The 17,347-nt window shown below is 41.0% G+C and overlaps 1 protein-coding gene across 4 annotated transcripts in view; it reads right to left on the reverse strand.

The window, feature by feature from the left end:
* Positions 1 to 17,347, reverse strand: part of ptprt (protein tyrosine phosphatase receptor type T) — a 317,399-nt gene that overhangs the window by 262,062 nt on the left and 37,990 nt on the right. For all 4 annotated transcript variants that reach the window (XM_071493994.1, XM_071493993.1, XM_071493992.1 and 1 more), the window contains exon 2: positions 8,418 to 8,543. In XM_071493994.1, coding sequence (XP_071350095.1) covers positions 8,418 to 8,543 — 126 coding nt within the window. The remainder of the gene's footprint in view (positions 1 to 8,417; positions 8,544 to 17,347) is intronic.

Genomic DNA, 17,347 nt, shown 5'->3' on the forward strand with positions numbered 1-17,347 from the left:
CTTCAGCTCATCCTGCACTGTCTCTCTCGTTCTCCCTCTCGATTTCTCGCTCAGCCTCCCTCTCCCTCTATCTCCTAGCTCTCTCCTTCTAGCTCCTTCTCCCTCTCCTCTAGCCATTGCTGGCTCAGTCTCATCCATGCAAGCATTAGCCACAGCTGGCTCAGTACCACACTTCAGTCCACTGCACTGCTAACTAAACTATCTAGTTTTGTTATTTTTAATTTTATTCCGTTGTTATTAATGGTCGATCAATAGCTGTGATGCCTAATATCTGCACTCTGAGTCACCCTCGTTCATTCCACTCATTTCTAGCAGGTTACACCACCCCATCATTAGCAAGGTAGTTCACTCCAGCTCGGTAAGTAAACTTTTTCTTTTTGGGGGATTCTTTCAGCTGTGCTTGGTCTCACTAGAGGGGACTTGTGCCCCTATTCTTTGGGGGGATTATATTCATATACGTTCATGTATTTTGCTGCTGTTCATCCTAAACCTAAACATCTCCCCCACAAGACCAAGCGCCAAAGTCTATAATTTCAGCACTTTTCATCACGTCTTGTCTAATTAAAATATTTACTTTCACTTCATTCACTTTTCTCTCCTGATTGAACTGAGAGGAGACAATCTGCTTCCTGTTTACACCAGCTCGCACATGCTCAGTGTCATGGTCATGCATGCATATGTTTTCAGCTGTGATAGTGTGAACGCAGACCTTTTCTGATTCGCTTCTCTGGATGGAGATTGTTTTAAAATAAAGAAGTCGCTGTGTGAACGTAGGCTGAGGGTTGACCCATCAGGCGGACCTGCAGCCTGAGTGGATCTGTCTCAGACTTTCATGTTTGACGGCAGGTTTCACTCACTCTTCTCAGGACAGTGTGGGTGTGTACAGACTGTGTTGTGCTGGCAGGAAAACTTACAACCTCTAAAACTCTAACAACTTACAATTAGTGTGTCCCTGTGTGTGTTTAGGCTGCTCACATGTGATGTCTGTCTGTAAATACTGACAACAAATGCTATCCGATTACATTCATAAAGGTATTAAAAATATAATATTGAAATTGTTTTTAGCAGAAGTTTATTCAGAAGCATTTGCATGTCTCAGTCCGATTAAACGTCTCACTTCCACATGCACGTGTGATGATGCCGCACACACAGCTTCTCCCTGCTCTTCCTCTGTTATTTCTAACACTGTGTTTTTGTATATTCTCTTCTCATCTGTGCTGTTGTCTCAGTAGCTGCAACAGCCCCAATTTCCCTTCGGGGTTCATTAAATCTTCATCTCCTCTAATTCACAGAGAAGATAGACGGAGATCGTCTGTTACTGTTCAAATCACAAACCAACACATTTGTGTCGTTGTTTGACTTCAAAAACACAGAGACGGTATCATCCAAATAATGTGTGATGTACAATCAGAGGAAAAGAAGACAACAGGAGAAAGTACACAAAGAACACAGCAGAATGTGAGCAACAAAGAGCACACACACACACACACACACACACACACACACACACACACACACACACACACACACAGTGTCTGAGGTGACGGGAGCTTTTGTAAGAGATGACCAGGCCTCAGAGGAGAAATAAGAGTGAAGGACGTCTAGTCCCTTTTGATTACTCCTCTGTGGGAGAATTAAGTCTGTCCATCTCCACCTGAGCCCCCGCGTCTCTCCACCTCTTTGTTTTTATGTCTGTGACAGTAAAAATATTTCAGAGCCAGTTCACTGGAGCATTTCCTATCTCAGCCATCTTCACAGTAACACAGGCTTAAATGATTATTTCCTGTGTATGTATGAATGTTGAACAGTTTTAATATTAGCTGCCTAATTTTCATCATGATTAAAATAATAATAATTATATTAAACTAGTTTTCAGTACTTACACAGACATTTATCATTTCCTAACCCAATATAAAAACAGAAACGATGCACCATGAGTCTGATTTCAACACTGATTGATTTGTATGTGTGTCAGTCAATCAGTGAGTCATAGGCTAATGCTAACTGTTAGCTGTCAGGCCGAGGAGACAGACTCCTTCCTATGTGAGGTACCCACTAATGAAAATGCTGCGTTCATGGCCTCCATGGTGTTGAAAGGTGGCTCAGCAGCTAAGCTAAGTGCTAGAATAGGTGCGTGCATAGGCTCATACATGTGCATGTGTGATACACTAATGGTTTGAACCTGACCAAACCCCCAACTTCAGTGGGACGTTTGTGTTGCTGAACATGTTAGCCCCTTTCTGCAACACCCCCGGTTGTTTACATTCTGCTCAGTTGAAGACATGGAAATCTTACTTTAAACTATATGGGACCTTTAATTTATTATCTCAACAATCAGAAAAACATTGAATATATGACAATAAAATGCTCAGTTTCACCAAAAAGTATTTTATCTGCAGAACTAAACTCAGTTTAAAACAGAATATGTATGTTTAAGTAACAAGCTGCATAAAAACACTGTTTCACATTGCAGGTGAATAACTTGCCACAGCCTGTGTTTGAGGGCAAGACGTGTCTGTCCCGGTCTGAGGTGTTGGAGAATGTTTCCCATCGTGACTCCCAGGCTCTGACACCAGGAGACGATATCGTGATCAGTCAATAATAAATCAAGGCTCTGCGCCTTTGTTTCAGAGCCTTTTTCTCCCCTAGTAGCCACAAATTACATAACGCAGCTTTAAATAAAAATGACCTTCTTCTACACTGCAGCAAACTTTTAAGACAACTTTTAAGATGTTATTTGTACTCACTTTTCAAATAAAAATGTAACCAAGAGTCATCAAAGAAAAGTCTGTGTGCTTCAGTGTCAGTCTGTGTCCTTGTCCCCTAGTTTTTTGGGGTTTTTTTTGGCTTCTTTCACAGTTTCTGTCTCCCTCTTATATCTGTCTGGATGCTTGTCTGTCTGCCTTTGTCAGTCTCTTTTGTGTCTTCTTCCATTTACATGGCCCCGTGAAATCTGTCTCTGTATTCTGCTGCGAGTATGGAGCATCTCTCAGTGTCCAAACTCCCCCCAGTGTTTCTGTATTCTCGAATGGAAGGAAATTTCACATGTCTTTTAATTGTGTGTGTGTTGGTATTTTTTAATCGTTTTCATAGTTTGTCATCCATATTTTCTCTCCATTCTGTCTTCATGAATGAGATATTCTGGTTTCTTTGTGTCAGTCACATCGCTGGGTTTTCTTCTTTTCTTTCTTTATGTCTGTATGAGACGTTCAGTCTCTGTCTTTTTGTTCGACAATGTGCCCACACAGACACACACTTGCACCACACATGTATATGTAATGAATAGAGCCACACACACACACACACACCAGTTCACACACACACACCAGTTCAAACACACTCAGTCTTTCATATCCTGATGATGATGATAAAATACACAGATGACTATTTTTCTCCATTTGTTCATGTATTAAAACATTTCTCTCAATCATCCTCTAAACTCTCTCTCTCTCTCCGTGTCTCTCGCCCCCCCCCCCCGCTCTGATCATCTTTCCCGCCTCAGATTGTGGTCGTGTTGACTGCTGCTGAAAACATCGACTGCCTTTGATGTTTGATGTTTGCTGCTCTTGTGAGTTTGTCTCGCTCAGCCTGGGGTTTGAAGGTAATAAGAGGTATGAGATACGAGTGTGTGTATGTGTATGTGTATGTGTATGTGTATGTGTATGTGTGTGTGTGTGTGTGTGTGTGAGGCCAGGCAGTGAGTATGGAGAAAAAAAAACCCAAATCCTCTTTTCTTTTGGCGATTTGCAGGTTTGTGAAAGTTTGACGGTGAAATAAATTCACTGCGGTGGCATTTTTTTTTTTCTTGTTATTCTGAAAAATGCTGCTCAGAGCTCAGCTAAGAATACCAGAGGTGTGCATTTATGAGTGTGAGTCAGTCAAGCTCAGCAGCTGAATATAACCACAGAAAATAAACAGAGAAATACAGGCATTTACAGCAAACGCTGCTGTCACAGCCTCTCATGTTCACCGTTTGCATTTCATTGTACATTCTCACAGACGTGACCTTTAGCCTGAGAATATCAAGTCTTATCCTGATTATCATATGCTAAACAAAACATCTGCAGTATGTTGCAGGCAGGTGGGTTTGCACCTTATTCCACATGTCAACATCTGGTGTTCATTAAATGGAATTACATGACTGTCATTAGTTTGACCTCATTTGAGGTTTCATTCTTTCTGATTGACAGCTACATGAGCAAGACTGTAGAAGCCAGAATTACAGTAATTATGTGCTAAGCTAGCACATTAGCGAGGATGCTGATCAGAAGCTAGCATGCTAGTTTATTTGCATTTTTTGCAAACTGGAGCCACTCACTGCTTCAGGTGGCTCACAGGACGTGTCGGTGACGTGACGGTCATCTCTCAGAAACACCAGCAGAAAGTTCTCTCTGCCAAACCTTTCTGAGGGAGCCAACAGGGGGGCAGCCACTGCAGACCACACTTCACTGAGTTCACCATGTTTTACATTATTAAAACGGAGTTTATAGCAGTTCTGTGTAATCAATAAATAAGAAGGTAACAATAAAACATAATTGACAGCCTGAAACTTGGAGAGGTCCCAGGGTCAAATCTGAATACCTCCATGTCTGAAAATAAACTTCATGTTTACAGAAGCACTGGAGAAAGTTTCATGCTTCAGTCATAAAATGCACAAAACCTTCCATAAGTGTATCTGCTCCACTAATGTGTTATTGGGATGGTTTGAATGTTCTACCAGATAATTTATGGATTCTCAAGGATAAAGATTGTAAGATTGTTATGTCTGTATGGAGGTGACACCTATCCAATCACATCTATAACCTGTCAGCAGCCTGGATTACATCATAACCACATCAATACAGAGATGATGAGAGAAGAACTCAACAAACCAATCACACCTAAGCCTCAGATCTATGACCTGTCAGGACTATGGACTATATGACAACGATGTCTAAGTGGTGGTGAAGAGAGAGAGAGAGAGAGAGATGGCAGGAGCGATGGTGCCAATCCAATCTTGTCAGATCTACAAGCTGTCGAGAGCGAGGGTTACGCTCTATGACAACTGTATCAGCCCCATCAATATTATGGAGGTGAGGCGAGAAAGAGGATTATGTGATGACTGCGTCGATAATGGAAGCAACAAGACAAAAGCAGTGAGTTCGCTTTCACCCTGTGTACATGAACATGCTGCATCCAAACCGCTGGCAAAAAAACATTAGACAGCTTTGAAATCATGAGGGAACCACACATTTCACAATATGCATGTGTATGTAAACCAGCCAGTCCTCCAACCTGATTCTTACTGTATGTACTGACAGCGGCCTACCTCCCTCACCATGGTTACTATAATAACAGTGATGGTTTGGTTAGGTTTAGGAAAAGATGGTGATTTGCATTAAATAAGTACTTCCTCAACTTATAGATTTAGAACCTTTTTCCAACCTTTTTATATCAAAACATCTTTTTATAGCAATAGATTTGTGTTGGATTCGGATAAAGGTCAGACTGGATTGAAAGAGCAGGTAGCCGACATGAGGAGTCACCGCTGTCCTTTCTACTTGTCTTCACGGTTGAATCTATGGTAACTGGTCATATTCTCAACAACCCCAAACATCTGACAAGATTAGCATCATGTTGTGTCAAAGCCTCCTAAAAACACCTCATCAACTCGCTTTGATATGTAGCCAAGAGAAGCCTGTTCAGCGGCTGTCAGATGAAAGGTTACCATTACACATAAAGCCTAACGCGAGGTAATCAGATGGCTGCAGGTAAGGATGATCCAAAGTGGAACCTCTGAGCTGATGAGCTGCACAATTTTACCCAATTTACAAAACGTAATAAGGCCTCAGAGAACATCATTTTAGACTTTGTATAAATACTTAAAAAAAAAACACATCTTGGTCCATGTGCAAAAAATGGAAACTATAATTTTGATGTAATACACAGTATAAGAATTAGAAATATACAAAATGAACATTCAATAATATTGAATATCAAATATATTCTTTAGAATTTTCTTTTTTTATTTGCTGCTGCTGACCCTCATTACACAGTTTTTCTTACTGTACCGGAAACACTGCCCCCCACCTCCCCACGATAATACTATATATCGTAATATTTGATATTACATTTTGGGTACTGCCTGTCAGTGCTGCCAGTCTTATGACAGTTATGGGTCTATTTATACAATACGGTGCTGATACTTTACTTTAGCCATCTATGGTCCACAGCTGGACTAAGAGCGAGCGACAGACAAAAAGACTGACAGACAATTCGTTCTTGTCCTGCTCTATCAGATCTATAGCTGTCAGGGCAGCGTACAGTCAGTAAGGCGTCTATGATGAGAGGACTTATAGGCTGTGATGGCTATCGCCCCTGACAACCAGTGCCCGCAACGATAGATGAGACAGATAACTGACATGAGACGTATATACAGAGAGAATGAGACGGACCGGCGTGATGCTTGTGTCCGTTCAGTCGTATCAGATCTCCAGCTCCAGATCTCAGCGAGTGGAGGCTGACAGATCTTTCTCTCCACCACCTCTGACGTGTCAGAGACAATAATGGGAACGGATAGACAGGGAGAGATGATAATGATGTATGAGCGCCATAACTGATATGACTCAGAGTTAATACATGATAGAGAGAGAGCGAAGAAGGGAGGGTTGGAGGATTGTTGGGTGAAAGGATGGCGAGCTTCCCTGTGGTGATCTTCTGGCCCCAACAAGTGAAGGATTCATTTTTATCAACCAACAGGGAAATAACAACACACCTGGGGAGGTCTGTGTCTCCTTTCCTTCTCTCTGCAGGCAGTGAATGGGAGGCTCTTCTGTTCATATAAGAGATTGAATAGACTGAGCATTCACACGCCATCACCCTGACACCACTATGTGACCACAGTGACATTACAAGCTACATGAAAAGGCTCAAAAAATGTTCAATCACAGCTCGACCACTTCCTGTCTACATCATCGAGCTGTAATCCAAGTCAGATATGAACATTTTCAACATCATGGCAGCTTTATCCAGTTTGAAGAGGAAAACAGGAGAGGACAGTTTTTTTAATTTATTTACATAACTGTGAATTTTTATGCTGCTTCGGTGAAACAGTTCCTGATAAACACGTCCTGTCAGTCAGATGAGTGAATTGAGAAAAGGACAAGAAGGTGATTCGAGATAGACAGAGGGAGAGAAATGTATGAGGCTGAAAGAGTGAAATAGGGAGACAAGCACGTGTGTGTGTGTGTGTGTGTGTGTGTGTGTGAGAGTTAGAGAGTGAGAGAGTGGGCGAGATAGAGAGCGCGAAAGGGCAGAAGTGTGTGAAAGAATGAGGCGGATAGACGGGCCATCTGATTGCCATTTGGCGTTTGACAGGCAGAGAAAGAGAGAGAGACCCAGCTGGGTTCGTGTCAGGATCTGTCTACACAGTTCCATCAGTCTGCCAAGTCAGACGGATGGAGGCAGAGATGGAGATATAAAGAGAGAGAGAGGTTACATCTTAACCTTTCCTCCTAATGCAGAGAGAGAGAGTATTCAAATGTTAAACACTTCATCTACTTTTTACAACTTTACTGTTTAAAAGCCAAAGAATGTTTTTTTTGGCTCCACTAATAAAAATGATGACGTCATCATGTGGCGAACAGCTCCAGACCTCTGTCGTTTCTGTCGTTTCCTGTTTGTAATATTGATTTTTGCTGCAACTTATGAAAATATTGAGTTATGTTATGTTATGTTACTAAACCTTGTGGGAGGGGCTATGTGTTGAAAGGGGGCTGCTTTGACCAGGTGAGTTATTTGTAATATTTGTACTCATACATATAGAGTACTTTATTTTGGTAATTCTACATTTTATTTTATTTTCATCTTTTTATTTTATTTTGTAGATAGTTTTCATTGTCTGCATGATGGACAGCCAGAAAACAAATCAAAATACTCTCTTTGACTACATGTTTGGGACGGAAACACCTCAGTATTAACCTGCTAAATCTCACCTGATTGGTCAGATTCTTAAATTGGGATTAGACCTTGAAATTACTGAACCTGCAAAAACCAGACACCCCTCACATATATTTAAGAACCAAAACCATCTCAGTGTAGTTTTACATCTCCTCTCTCAGGCTTCTCTCTGGAGCTCTAGTAACAAGTTCTTCCCATAATCCTCAGCAGTTCAAGCTGCATTAAGCTTTTTATATTTACACCTGGTTCCACTCACTTGAATGGAAGAGCAGTATGAGAATATACAGAGAATATGAACAGTTACTGGATCAGATGGAAAATCAATACTACTTTGACACACTGGGTGATTTTATCTATCAACTTGCAATGCCTGAATCAACACCCCATCCTGTGCGTCCCTGTCTCCCTGTCTTTCATTGTCCTGGGGACATCACACATTGCTTGAAAGGAAACCCAGGATGACAAATGCAGAGTCCTACCGGTGGGCAGGGCGGGGTCCATAGTCGGTTTTTCCCAGGAGTTGACTTGTTCCCAGGTAAATCCATTGGTCCCCAGAGAAACGCTGTAACCACAGCTGCTATACGACTCTTCAAATGTACAGCCACCTGAACAGAGAGCAGAGGAAACGTATAAATAACAGCACAGTACAATATACACGTTTTCACTCAGCAAGCGATTCAGGGTTTCATCTGCACAGAGCTGAACCTGGTCCGGTCCAACTAACACACAGCCATCAGGACAAAGATGCTGATAATTCATCAGGATGGATTATGTATGAAAATCAATCAAAATTTAACTGATGTAAAAAAAAAAAATCTCAATTAAAACAGACTTGTTCAGGACATGACAGGAGACAATAAAACCATCACAAGGAGGAAGAAAAGGAAGAACAACTCCCACGTTTCTTGTGTGTGACAGCAAACTGTTATTAGACACATGAATCACATATGATAGATGCAGCGTTTCAGTTTATAATCTACATAAATCTATAAATATAAACACTTAAAGACTGCCCAGGTTTTTCTTGTCAATGTATCTCAGCAGACTTCCTGAGATCAAATTTTCCTGAGATCAATTTCAGTCCTTATTGATTACAATTGGTTGTTGGTTACTGTTGGTGAAAGCAGGTGTGTTTTAATGATAATTCTTGTGTATTAACCATTGGACACAGTAACTTGTTTCCAGTGCAGCCAAACAAACTGGACTGAGAGGATTAGCTGTGTCTCTCAAAAAGTCTGTTGAATGGATAAAAGGGATTTTAAATAGGATTTGATTAATGAGTGAAAATCTTTAGAAGCTGTGTTATTCACCACATTTGTGATTAAATGTTTCACCCCAACACGTCTTTAAAGCACATCTTTAATCACTTCACTGAGATTTGAATTTCTAAGTTTCTTTTATTTTGAAAACAAAGCTTTTAGAAGCTGCTTTGGTGTTGTTAACAATATTATACTAATTAAGTTATCAGCATGAATTGAAGGAGCCAGTGCAAGACAGACACTGTCACAGTCAATCAGAGGAGAGTGAGCAGGAGAAAGACGAGGGGAGAGGGAGAGAGAGCACGCCTTAACATGAGAGAGCGAGCGAGGGGCAGAGGGAGAGAGAGCTCTATGTGTCAACATGATTAAGTCACAGCCTCATCGTTATTTCATGGCCCAGCTAAGACACATTTTCCACCGCATTAGCCTTCTCTGCTAGCCTAGAGCGCTGCACGCACACACACACACACACACACACACACACACACACACACACACACACACACACACACACACACACACACATAAACACACTCCCCTAATTAGACATATGCTTTGACACACAACCATTTTAATTTGTTTTGAAGCATTTGAAAAAGGGGAACGTCGCTGCTTTATTCATGAAATCACTTACAGCCTACTTTCTTCTTGTTTTTCATCTCTGTGTCTGGTTGGTGTGATGTTCTGACGGCACATTTGTCAATTTAGACCTCATCAAAAAAACAAAAGAGAAAGTTCTCGTCTCTCTTCAACAGAAACATGTTTGTAGATTAGAACGAAGTCAGAGGACTTAGTGAGGCCTGGAGCTTAACTGCAAACTCATTTAGTCCACTTGAGCTTCTGCATAATGCTCAAAATTTGAGATATAAGTAAAGGAGATGTATTTGGATAAAAACCTCACAGACCTAAATGTTGTATGATAAAATAACAGAGCTCAGCAGAAAATGATAAAGTCCATATAAAATCATATTTTTGTTGTATTGATGTACTTCATAAAGCCCTGTCACTATTATATCCCCTCTAGACTGATGCACTGTCCTTCATGTTTTACATTTAAGTGACAAAAGTAATGATCTGTGACTGGGCAAAGATATTTATTAAAATATTACTTTAAATGGATGGACTGCACTTATATGGGGCTGTTCTAATCTTATCCAACAGTCATAGCACTTTACAGTGGAAGACACATTCACCCATTCACACAGCACTGTTCCACCACACATGCACAATCACAGCAATTTGCTCAAGGTCACACAACAAAATACAGACTAAGCCTCAGTCGCCCCTCTCATAACCTTGATGCAGTTTCAGCAGCACAGAAAAACACTCTGTATCATAAGAGCAACCTGCTTTACTCTGAAATGTCAAGTTAAAGCTCCATATTTAACTTCTCCAGAGTTTTATCTGAAGTGTTGATCTCCATCAGAAGATATATTTGTGGTTTTAAGAACCAAAAACCATCTCAGTGTAGTTTTACATCTCCTCTCTCAGGCTTCTCTCTGGAGCTCTAGTGACAACAGGTCAGTGACTGAGGGTGGTGCCTGCTTCGCTGTGACATCACAAAGTTCCAGAAGTCCTGACGGCTGGTTTTAAGGCTCAGTTTCTGAATACAGGCTGTGTGCATTTCTCTGTGGACTGAGGCTTTGATACTTTCACAGTATTAATATAGAACCTAGACCTGCTTTATAATCACAAACACATGGACATCTACCTTTAGACTGGATGGAGCTTTAAATTATGTTGATATAAGTAGTTTTGATGATGCATCTCCAGGAAAGACTTACATCGACTGGGAAATGTAAACAGAAAATACTCCGATCTGTATCCTGTTTGAAAAACAACCTCCAGCAGTGGGTGGAAACCAGGAAAAACACCATCTTTCTTACAGATATGAAAATAGCTGTTAATTAATCACTACTGAGATAATTAGCCTTTATTGCCTCCTCGTTGTTCAGTGATCTTGTTAGAAATGAAAAGAAATCAAACTGATCTCATTAGAACAGAGTTGGGGGGGGGGGGGGGGGGGTCTAACATCAATATTCAATATCAGATCTGCAATTTTACGGCCACTATCAGGGGATGAGGGGGAGAAGCGGTTCACAGCTGTAGGCGAGTGTGTGTGTGTGGTGTGTGTGTGTGTGTGTGTGTTTGTGTGTGTCAATGCCCCTAATCTAGTTCTGAAATCAGTACAACACCTCCCCTCCCTGCATCTCATTGACACAAACACACAAACATGATTACACACATGTTCTGTGTCAGAAAGTTTCCATAGTGAAAACACAAGACTGCTGCTCTGGTCTGATCGGCAGCGTGGGCGTCTGCTCGTGTGTAAGTGTGGGTGGTGGAGAGACACATATGTGCTCATGTATGTATATATGTGTGTGCGTGAATAGCTGTAGGGGTTGTGTGCATATATTAGCGTGTGTGTGTATTAATGTGACACCAAAACAAGCAGAAGCCCTTCATCTCTGCTAATTAACCTTCTTGTAACCAATATGATGAAATATTGATATGACTAGAACATGCCTACGCACACACACACACACACACACACACACACACACACACACACACACACACGACCAACGCATTTGATCTTTACATCTTCAATATTCATTTATAAATTCTGTGAACCTTGTTGTTTCTATTCGGCAGCTTCTCTTTTGTTGTGCTGGTTGTTACTGTTTGTGTCGTCTATTGTCGACAGCCATGTTTCCATTCAGCTGTCAACTGCTACAACACATCCCAATGTAAATCAGATGAGTCTCTGTCAGCTGATGTAAACAAACCACTTCCCTGGATGACAACACGATGCACCAGCTGAGTGAAACAAACGCAGGGTTTCAACATTTATGTCAACTGATGAGTGTGAGACGCTCTGAATGATGGTTTGAAATACACACATACGAGGTGGTTTACACTGGGTGATGTGTTGTCGTAATCTGACCTGTGGGACGAGCCAGCAGCTCTGATAGCCTCTACATTCAATTCAATTCAATTCAATTCAATTTTATTTGTATAGCGCCAAATCATAATATACATTATCTCAAGGCACTTTACAGGGTCAGGTCAAGACCTCACTTTGTTACAGAGAAAAACCCAACAGTTCCCACAACGAGCAAGCGCTTGGCGACAGGGGGGAGGAAAAACTCAGGAAAAACAGGAAGAAACCTCCAACAGAACCGGGCTCAGGGTGGGCGGCCGTCTGCCTCGACCGGTTGGGTTTAGGAGAAGATAGAAAGAGGGGGAGGGGGAGGAGAGGGGAGAGAAGAGAGAGAGAGAGAGAGAGAGACCAGGAACAGCTGTGTAGGTAATGGTGTTATCAATAATAATGATGACAGGTAACAGTGGTTACATAACTGCACTATCTATCCATCTGTCCATCTGTCCATCTGTCTGTATTACACTAGAGGTGCAGCCTTCCTGCATTGTAGCTTTTCCTCGTGTGTTTTCAGTTGTGGTATCATTTATTTCACCTTGACCTTTGACCTTTGACCACCAAAATTCCAATCAGCTCATCCCTGAGTCCATGTTTATATAATATCAGTAATATAGATAAGACAGAAATTAAGAGACTGTGTCGTATTAATTAAAAGGAAACTAAAATCTAAATCAACCTGCATCAAACATTGTTTTTAATGTGTTTATCTCACTGTGATGAACTTTTCACCTCGTTCTCTTGCCAAATAAATTAAATTCATCAAAAACTAATTAGTTCAGCTGGGAGAGAACGGAGCAGAAATCTGGTTGTTGATGGTCAACAACAAATTAAATGTTTCATCTGGGGTTTGTCGACCTTTTCCCTTGAAGATCTGCTGCTCTGTAAATCAGACCTGTGACAGGAGGCCTCTCCAGACATTTGGTCAACATGTTGCTTCAAACCTTTCACTTTAGTCATTCCAAGTCTCCACTTAGTAATTTCAATGACCATGTTCATCCTACTTTTGTATCATTTTCTACAGCAGCATTTACTGTCAGTAAATTAAAAGCCAGCAGAGAAGCGTCTTCTCCTTGTTGTCGTCACTGCAGTTGAGGTGTAAATTGCTTTGCTGTCAAAAAAAACATTTTCACTCCAGCTTCATAAGCAGAACGGCCATTACTCTTCACAGACTGGAGTGATAATGGTTTGTGCATGTGTGTGTGTTACCAGGTGGGAAAATCAGACGTTTCAAAAGCAAAGAGCACAGTGATGAAACAGAAAATTAATAACCTTTGAGACTTTTTCTTTCTATTCATTTTAAGTGATATCTTTTTTTTAATCCTCCCTAACAATATCCCTAATAATAGTTATATCAGCTTTGTCATGTTTGAAAATTCCTCTTGCTCCTGGGAGTCGTCTTTTCATACAAACTTACATCATAGAGCCATTTAACTTTTCTCTCCACCTTTTGCTGGAATGCAGCCCCGTATCAGCACACCCCCACCTCCACGCTTCAGTGTCGGCAGTCTGCGGTCACTGTGGTGGTCCTGGCCAGGTCCACATGAAACATGCTGGACCACATATCACTTTGGATTTTCATGTTCTTTGGCAAAGGTTAATCTTGCAGTTTTGTGAACAATGGTTTTCTTGTTGGACGCCATCTGTGGAGATTGACTTCATGCAGTGTCCTTCACGCAGTCACTGAAACACCCGCCTCCACAGAGAATCTTGTGCCAAGTCAGAAGCTCTGACTCATCTGTTTTTCAGTGCAAAGTTGTGTAAATAGGTTATTGTGCGTGGTGTCACTTTCGGTGGCTCGTCCTCCTCCTCCCCTAACCTCTGCTGCAGCTGTTTCAGCTCGTCTCCACCTTCATGAAGTCCCTACTTCTTCACCGTGTGGAACTGTGCTGCATCACACACAAAACTGAGAAAGCTGTGTTGTAGGTTCTTCATAACCTCGTTCATGCAATTAGCTTTAATTGCTACAGTGATCACAGGTAAACTTACATGTGTTGCACTGAGGTTGCACTCTATGTATTTTCAATGTAATCTATCAAACATGTTTATTTTTAAATAAGATCAAATACTTTCTCTTATTCTACAAATATTGCAAGATGCATTTAACATTTTAGTGACACAGTTTTGTTGTTTACTGTATAAACAACTGCTGCTATGTCATGATACGATATCTCTTTACTAACTTTGTGAATATTCCATTTTATTAAGTTAATAGGTTATTGGGCATTCATCCATTCAGAACAGATTTTTCTGCTTGAGCTCACATCTGGTCCATTCAGACATGAAGTCAGACGACATGGATCACACTAACTCAGTATCACTACAACACACACAAACACACTGACATTACACAACCAACTTGGTTTCCGTCCACAAACACTCACATTCAGCGCAGTGAGCACACACGAGAGCAGCAGAACCATGACTCCCTCCCTGAACACGGCCGCTCACACACAAATAAACACAATAAAAACGTATTTAAGCAGAGTCCCGTGTCTTTCTCATGTTAAGATTTCCACCCCCCCCCGAGGCACCAACAGCAGCCATTAGAGCCTTTCATCTCAGCCAAAGCTAACACAGTGCGACAGAACCCACAGAGTCACAAACCAGGAAGGGGGCACCCCGAGGCAACCGGCTCTAAAGAGTCTGTTTACTGCTCACTTAGATAACATCTACTGATCCTGAGTGTGACTGTGTGTTCAAGAGTGTGTGTGTGTGTGTGTGTGGGAGCAAACCGAGAACATGATGTTGTGTATTCATGCGTGAATGCAAGTGCAGAGCAGAACAGTTTTCTATGTCAGAGGTGGGAGGTAGCCAAGTACATTCACCAAAGCAGGGGAGAGTGAGGACGGTTGCAACTCTTTTACATTTATCTCAGTTGCTCAGAGACCATTTGGACCAAACCAACCAAACCTTTACATGAAACTTTCATCTGTCTGCTAATTGGCCAAACCATTTAAAGATGATGACATATGACGCATCATTCACTATATTCATCTGAATGGAAGAATTCAGATGTTGCAACTTGGATCAGCAGCGGTTGCAACTTATTAGAAATACATTAAATTTCACTGATTAACTTTTTTTGTCTCAAGCAGTTTTCAGAAAATATGCATTGTTTTAAAATAATGTTATAGTTTTATCTATTTATATAATACTATTATAGCAGGGGAGACGGTTGCAACATTTTTATATTTCTCTCAGTTACTCAGAGACTATTTAGATCAGAGCAACCAAACCTTCATATAATAAACTTTCATCTGTCTGCTAATTACACAAACCATTTAAAGATGATTACATATAACCAGGGATCAAGGACAGTTGCAACACATTAAAAATACATTAAATTTTACAAATTTACTTTTACTTGATGTCTCACTGTGCATAATATTCTTTCATAGCATTCTGGCAGTATTCTTGTATTCTCCTATACATTAAAATGAGCAACTATTGTTGCATCTGTTGTGCTATGGGACAAAATTAGCTGCATATGTCTGTTTTGATATAGTTCAAAACAGTAAGTTATATGTAATAGTTCAAAACTGCTTCACCTCAACCAGCTACAACATGAAAATGATATCAATATTAATGGATCAGTAAAAACAATCCAACAATGTAAAGTACATATATCATGTCGTTGAGCCTGACAGCTACGTCAGCATAGTCTAAATTAACGGCCAAATATTCATCTCGTGCATGATGTATGGGTACAGCTGTTTGTTTTTTTGTTTTTTTTTTTGTTATCATACATATTTATTTAAATCACTCAACTTTACAAAGACCAGCTCAGTTTATCTCTCATCAAATTTAAAAGAATAAATCTCAACATGTTTGAAAACAAATATAATTTTATTAAAAACTCAAACATCTGTATCAGTTGTTGTTCATGCTTCAGGATTCCACTCACTTGATTAAGTAAATGCATGTATGTTGTGTGTTTGTGTTTGTGTGTGTCTGTGTGTGTGTGTGTGTGTGTGTGCATGCGTGTGTGTTTGCAGTCAGAATGTATAAGAGCTGAGAAAGTCTGGAACCACAGGTGTGATTGTGTATGTGGGTGTGTGTGTGTGTGTGGGTGGAATGACTCAGTAGCTAAGCGTGTGTGCGTATGTGTGTGTGTGTGCGTTTCTATCTTGTCTCATAGTTAACTCATATTAAATCCACTGTCAGCTAACATGGCAGGAGCCTTAAATATTCCCATTAAGTCATTTAAAACCATATGTCAACATATGCCATCTGCCTCCATGTACCCCTCACACACACACACACACACACACACCCTGAGGCAAAAACTAACACACTGGCTAAATACTAAATGCCATTACTGCCACCCCAATAAGCCTGGATAATAAGAGAAAGCAGATGGAGGGTTGTTAGTATAACATGCAGTGTGTGTGTGTGTGTGTGTGTGTGTGTGTGTGTGTGTGTGTGTGTGTGTGAGAGTGAGTGTTTGACAGAGCAACCAAAAAGTGCAGAAAGTGTGTGTGTCAGGTGACGTCAGTTCTCTTCAGTGATTTGAAAAAAAAAAAAAAGCCAAATTTGGGAGGTGAGAGGTTTTATATGTGCATCAGTGTGTGTGTGTGTGTGTGTGTGTGGAGAGCAGGAGGTGAGAGGATGAATGTTTAATCGAGAAACAGATTAACACAGAAATTTAAGTGAAACAGGCAGAGACGCCGGAGGGGGTCCGCAGTGTGTGTGTAGAGCAAGAGGAGCCCGGGGGTTAGAAGTCGGACCTCAGATAAGGAGAGGAGACAATAGAGAGTGAGCGAGGCAGCGAGTGTTGCTAAATGGAATAATATTTATAGGAAGAGCAGGTTGTAAATCTTCCAAGATACGAGGGCCAGAGATGTTTGTGTGTTCTGAAAGCTTTTTCATGTCTGCATGAGAGCAGCAGAGCAGTGAACGCTGAACAAACAAGAAGGCTCCAAAGGAACCAGGAGAAAGGCTGGTGAGCAGGTGTCAAAGGTCAAATCCGTTGACACTGATGTGCGGTGCAGGTCTCCTCCAGCATCTTGTTGAGATGAAGCTGCAGCAGCTGAAAAAACTTCACATTAGACTCAAATCATCCAAATGACAGCTGACATTCAACAATCACACAGGATATAATCCATAGAAGAAGAAGCTCGAAGTGGAACAACCATCATAGACTGGTGTCACACATCTGTGACTTCAAATATTTCAAACACAAATTTAACCAATCAACTCGTTACTCACA

Source organism: Trachinotus anak, unplaced genomic scaffold, assembly GCF_046630095.1.
Source record: "Trachinotus anak isolate AG129_WGS33_773 ecotype Australia unplaced genomic scaffold, CSIRO_AGI_Tana_v1 ptg000013l, whole genome shotgun sequence".
In the NCBI taxonomy this organism is placed as follows: Eukaryota; Metazoa; Chordata; class Actinopteri; order Carangiformes; family Carangidae; genus Trachinotus; species Trachinotus anak.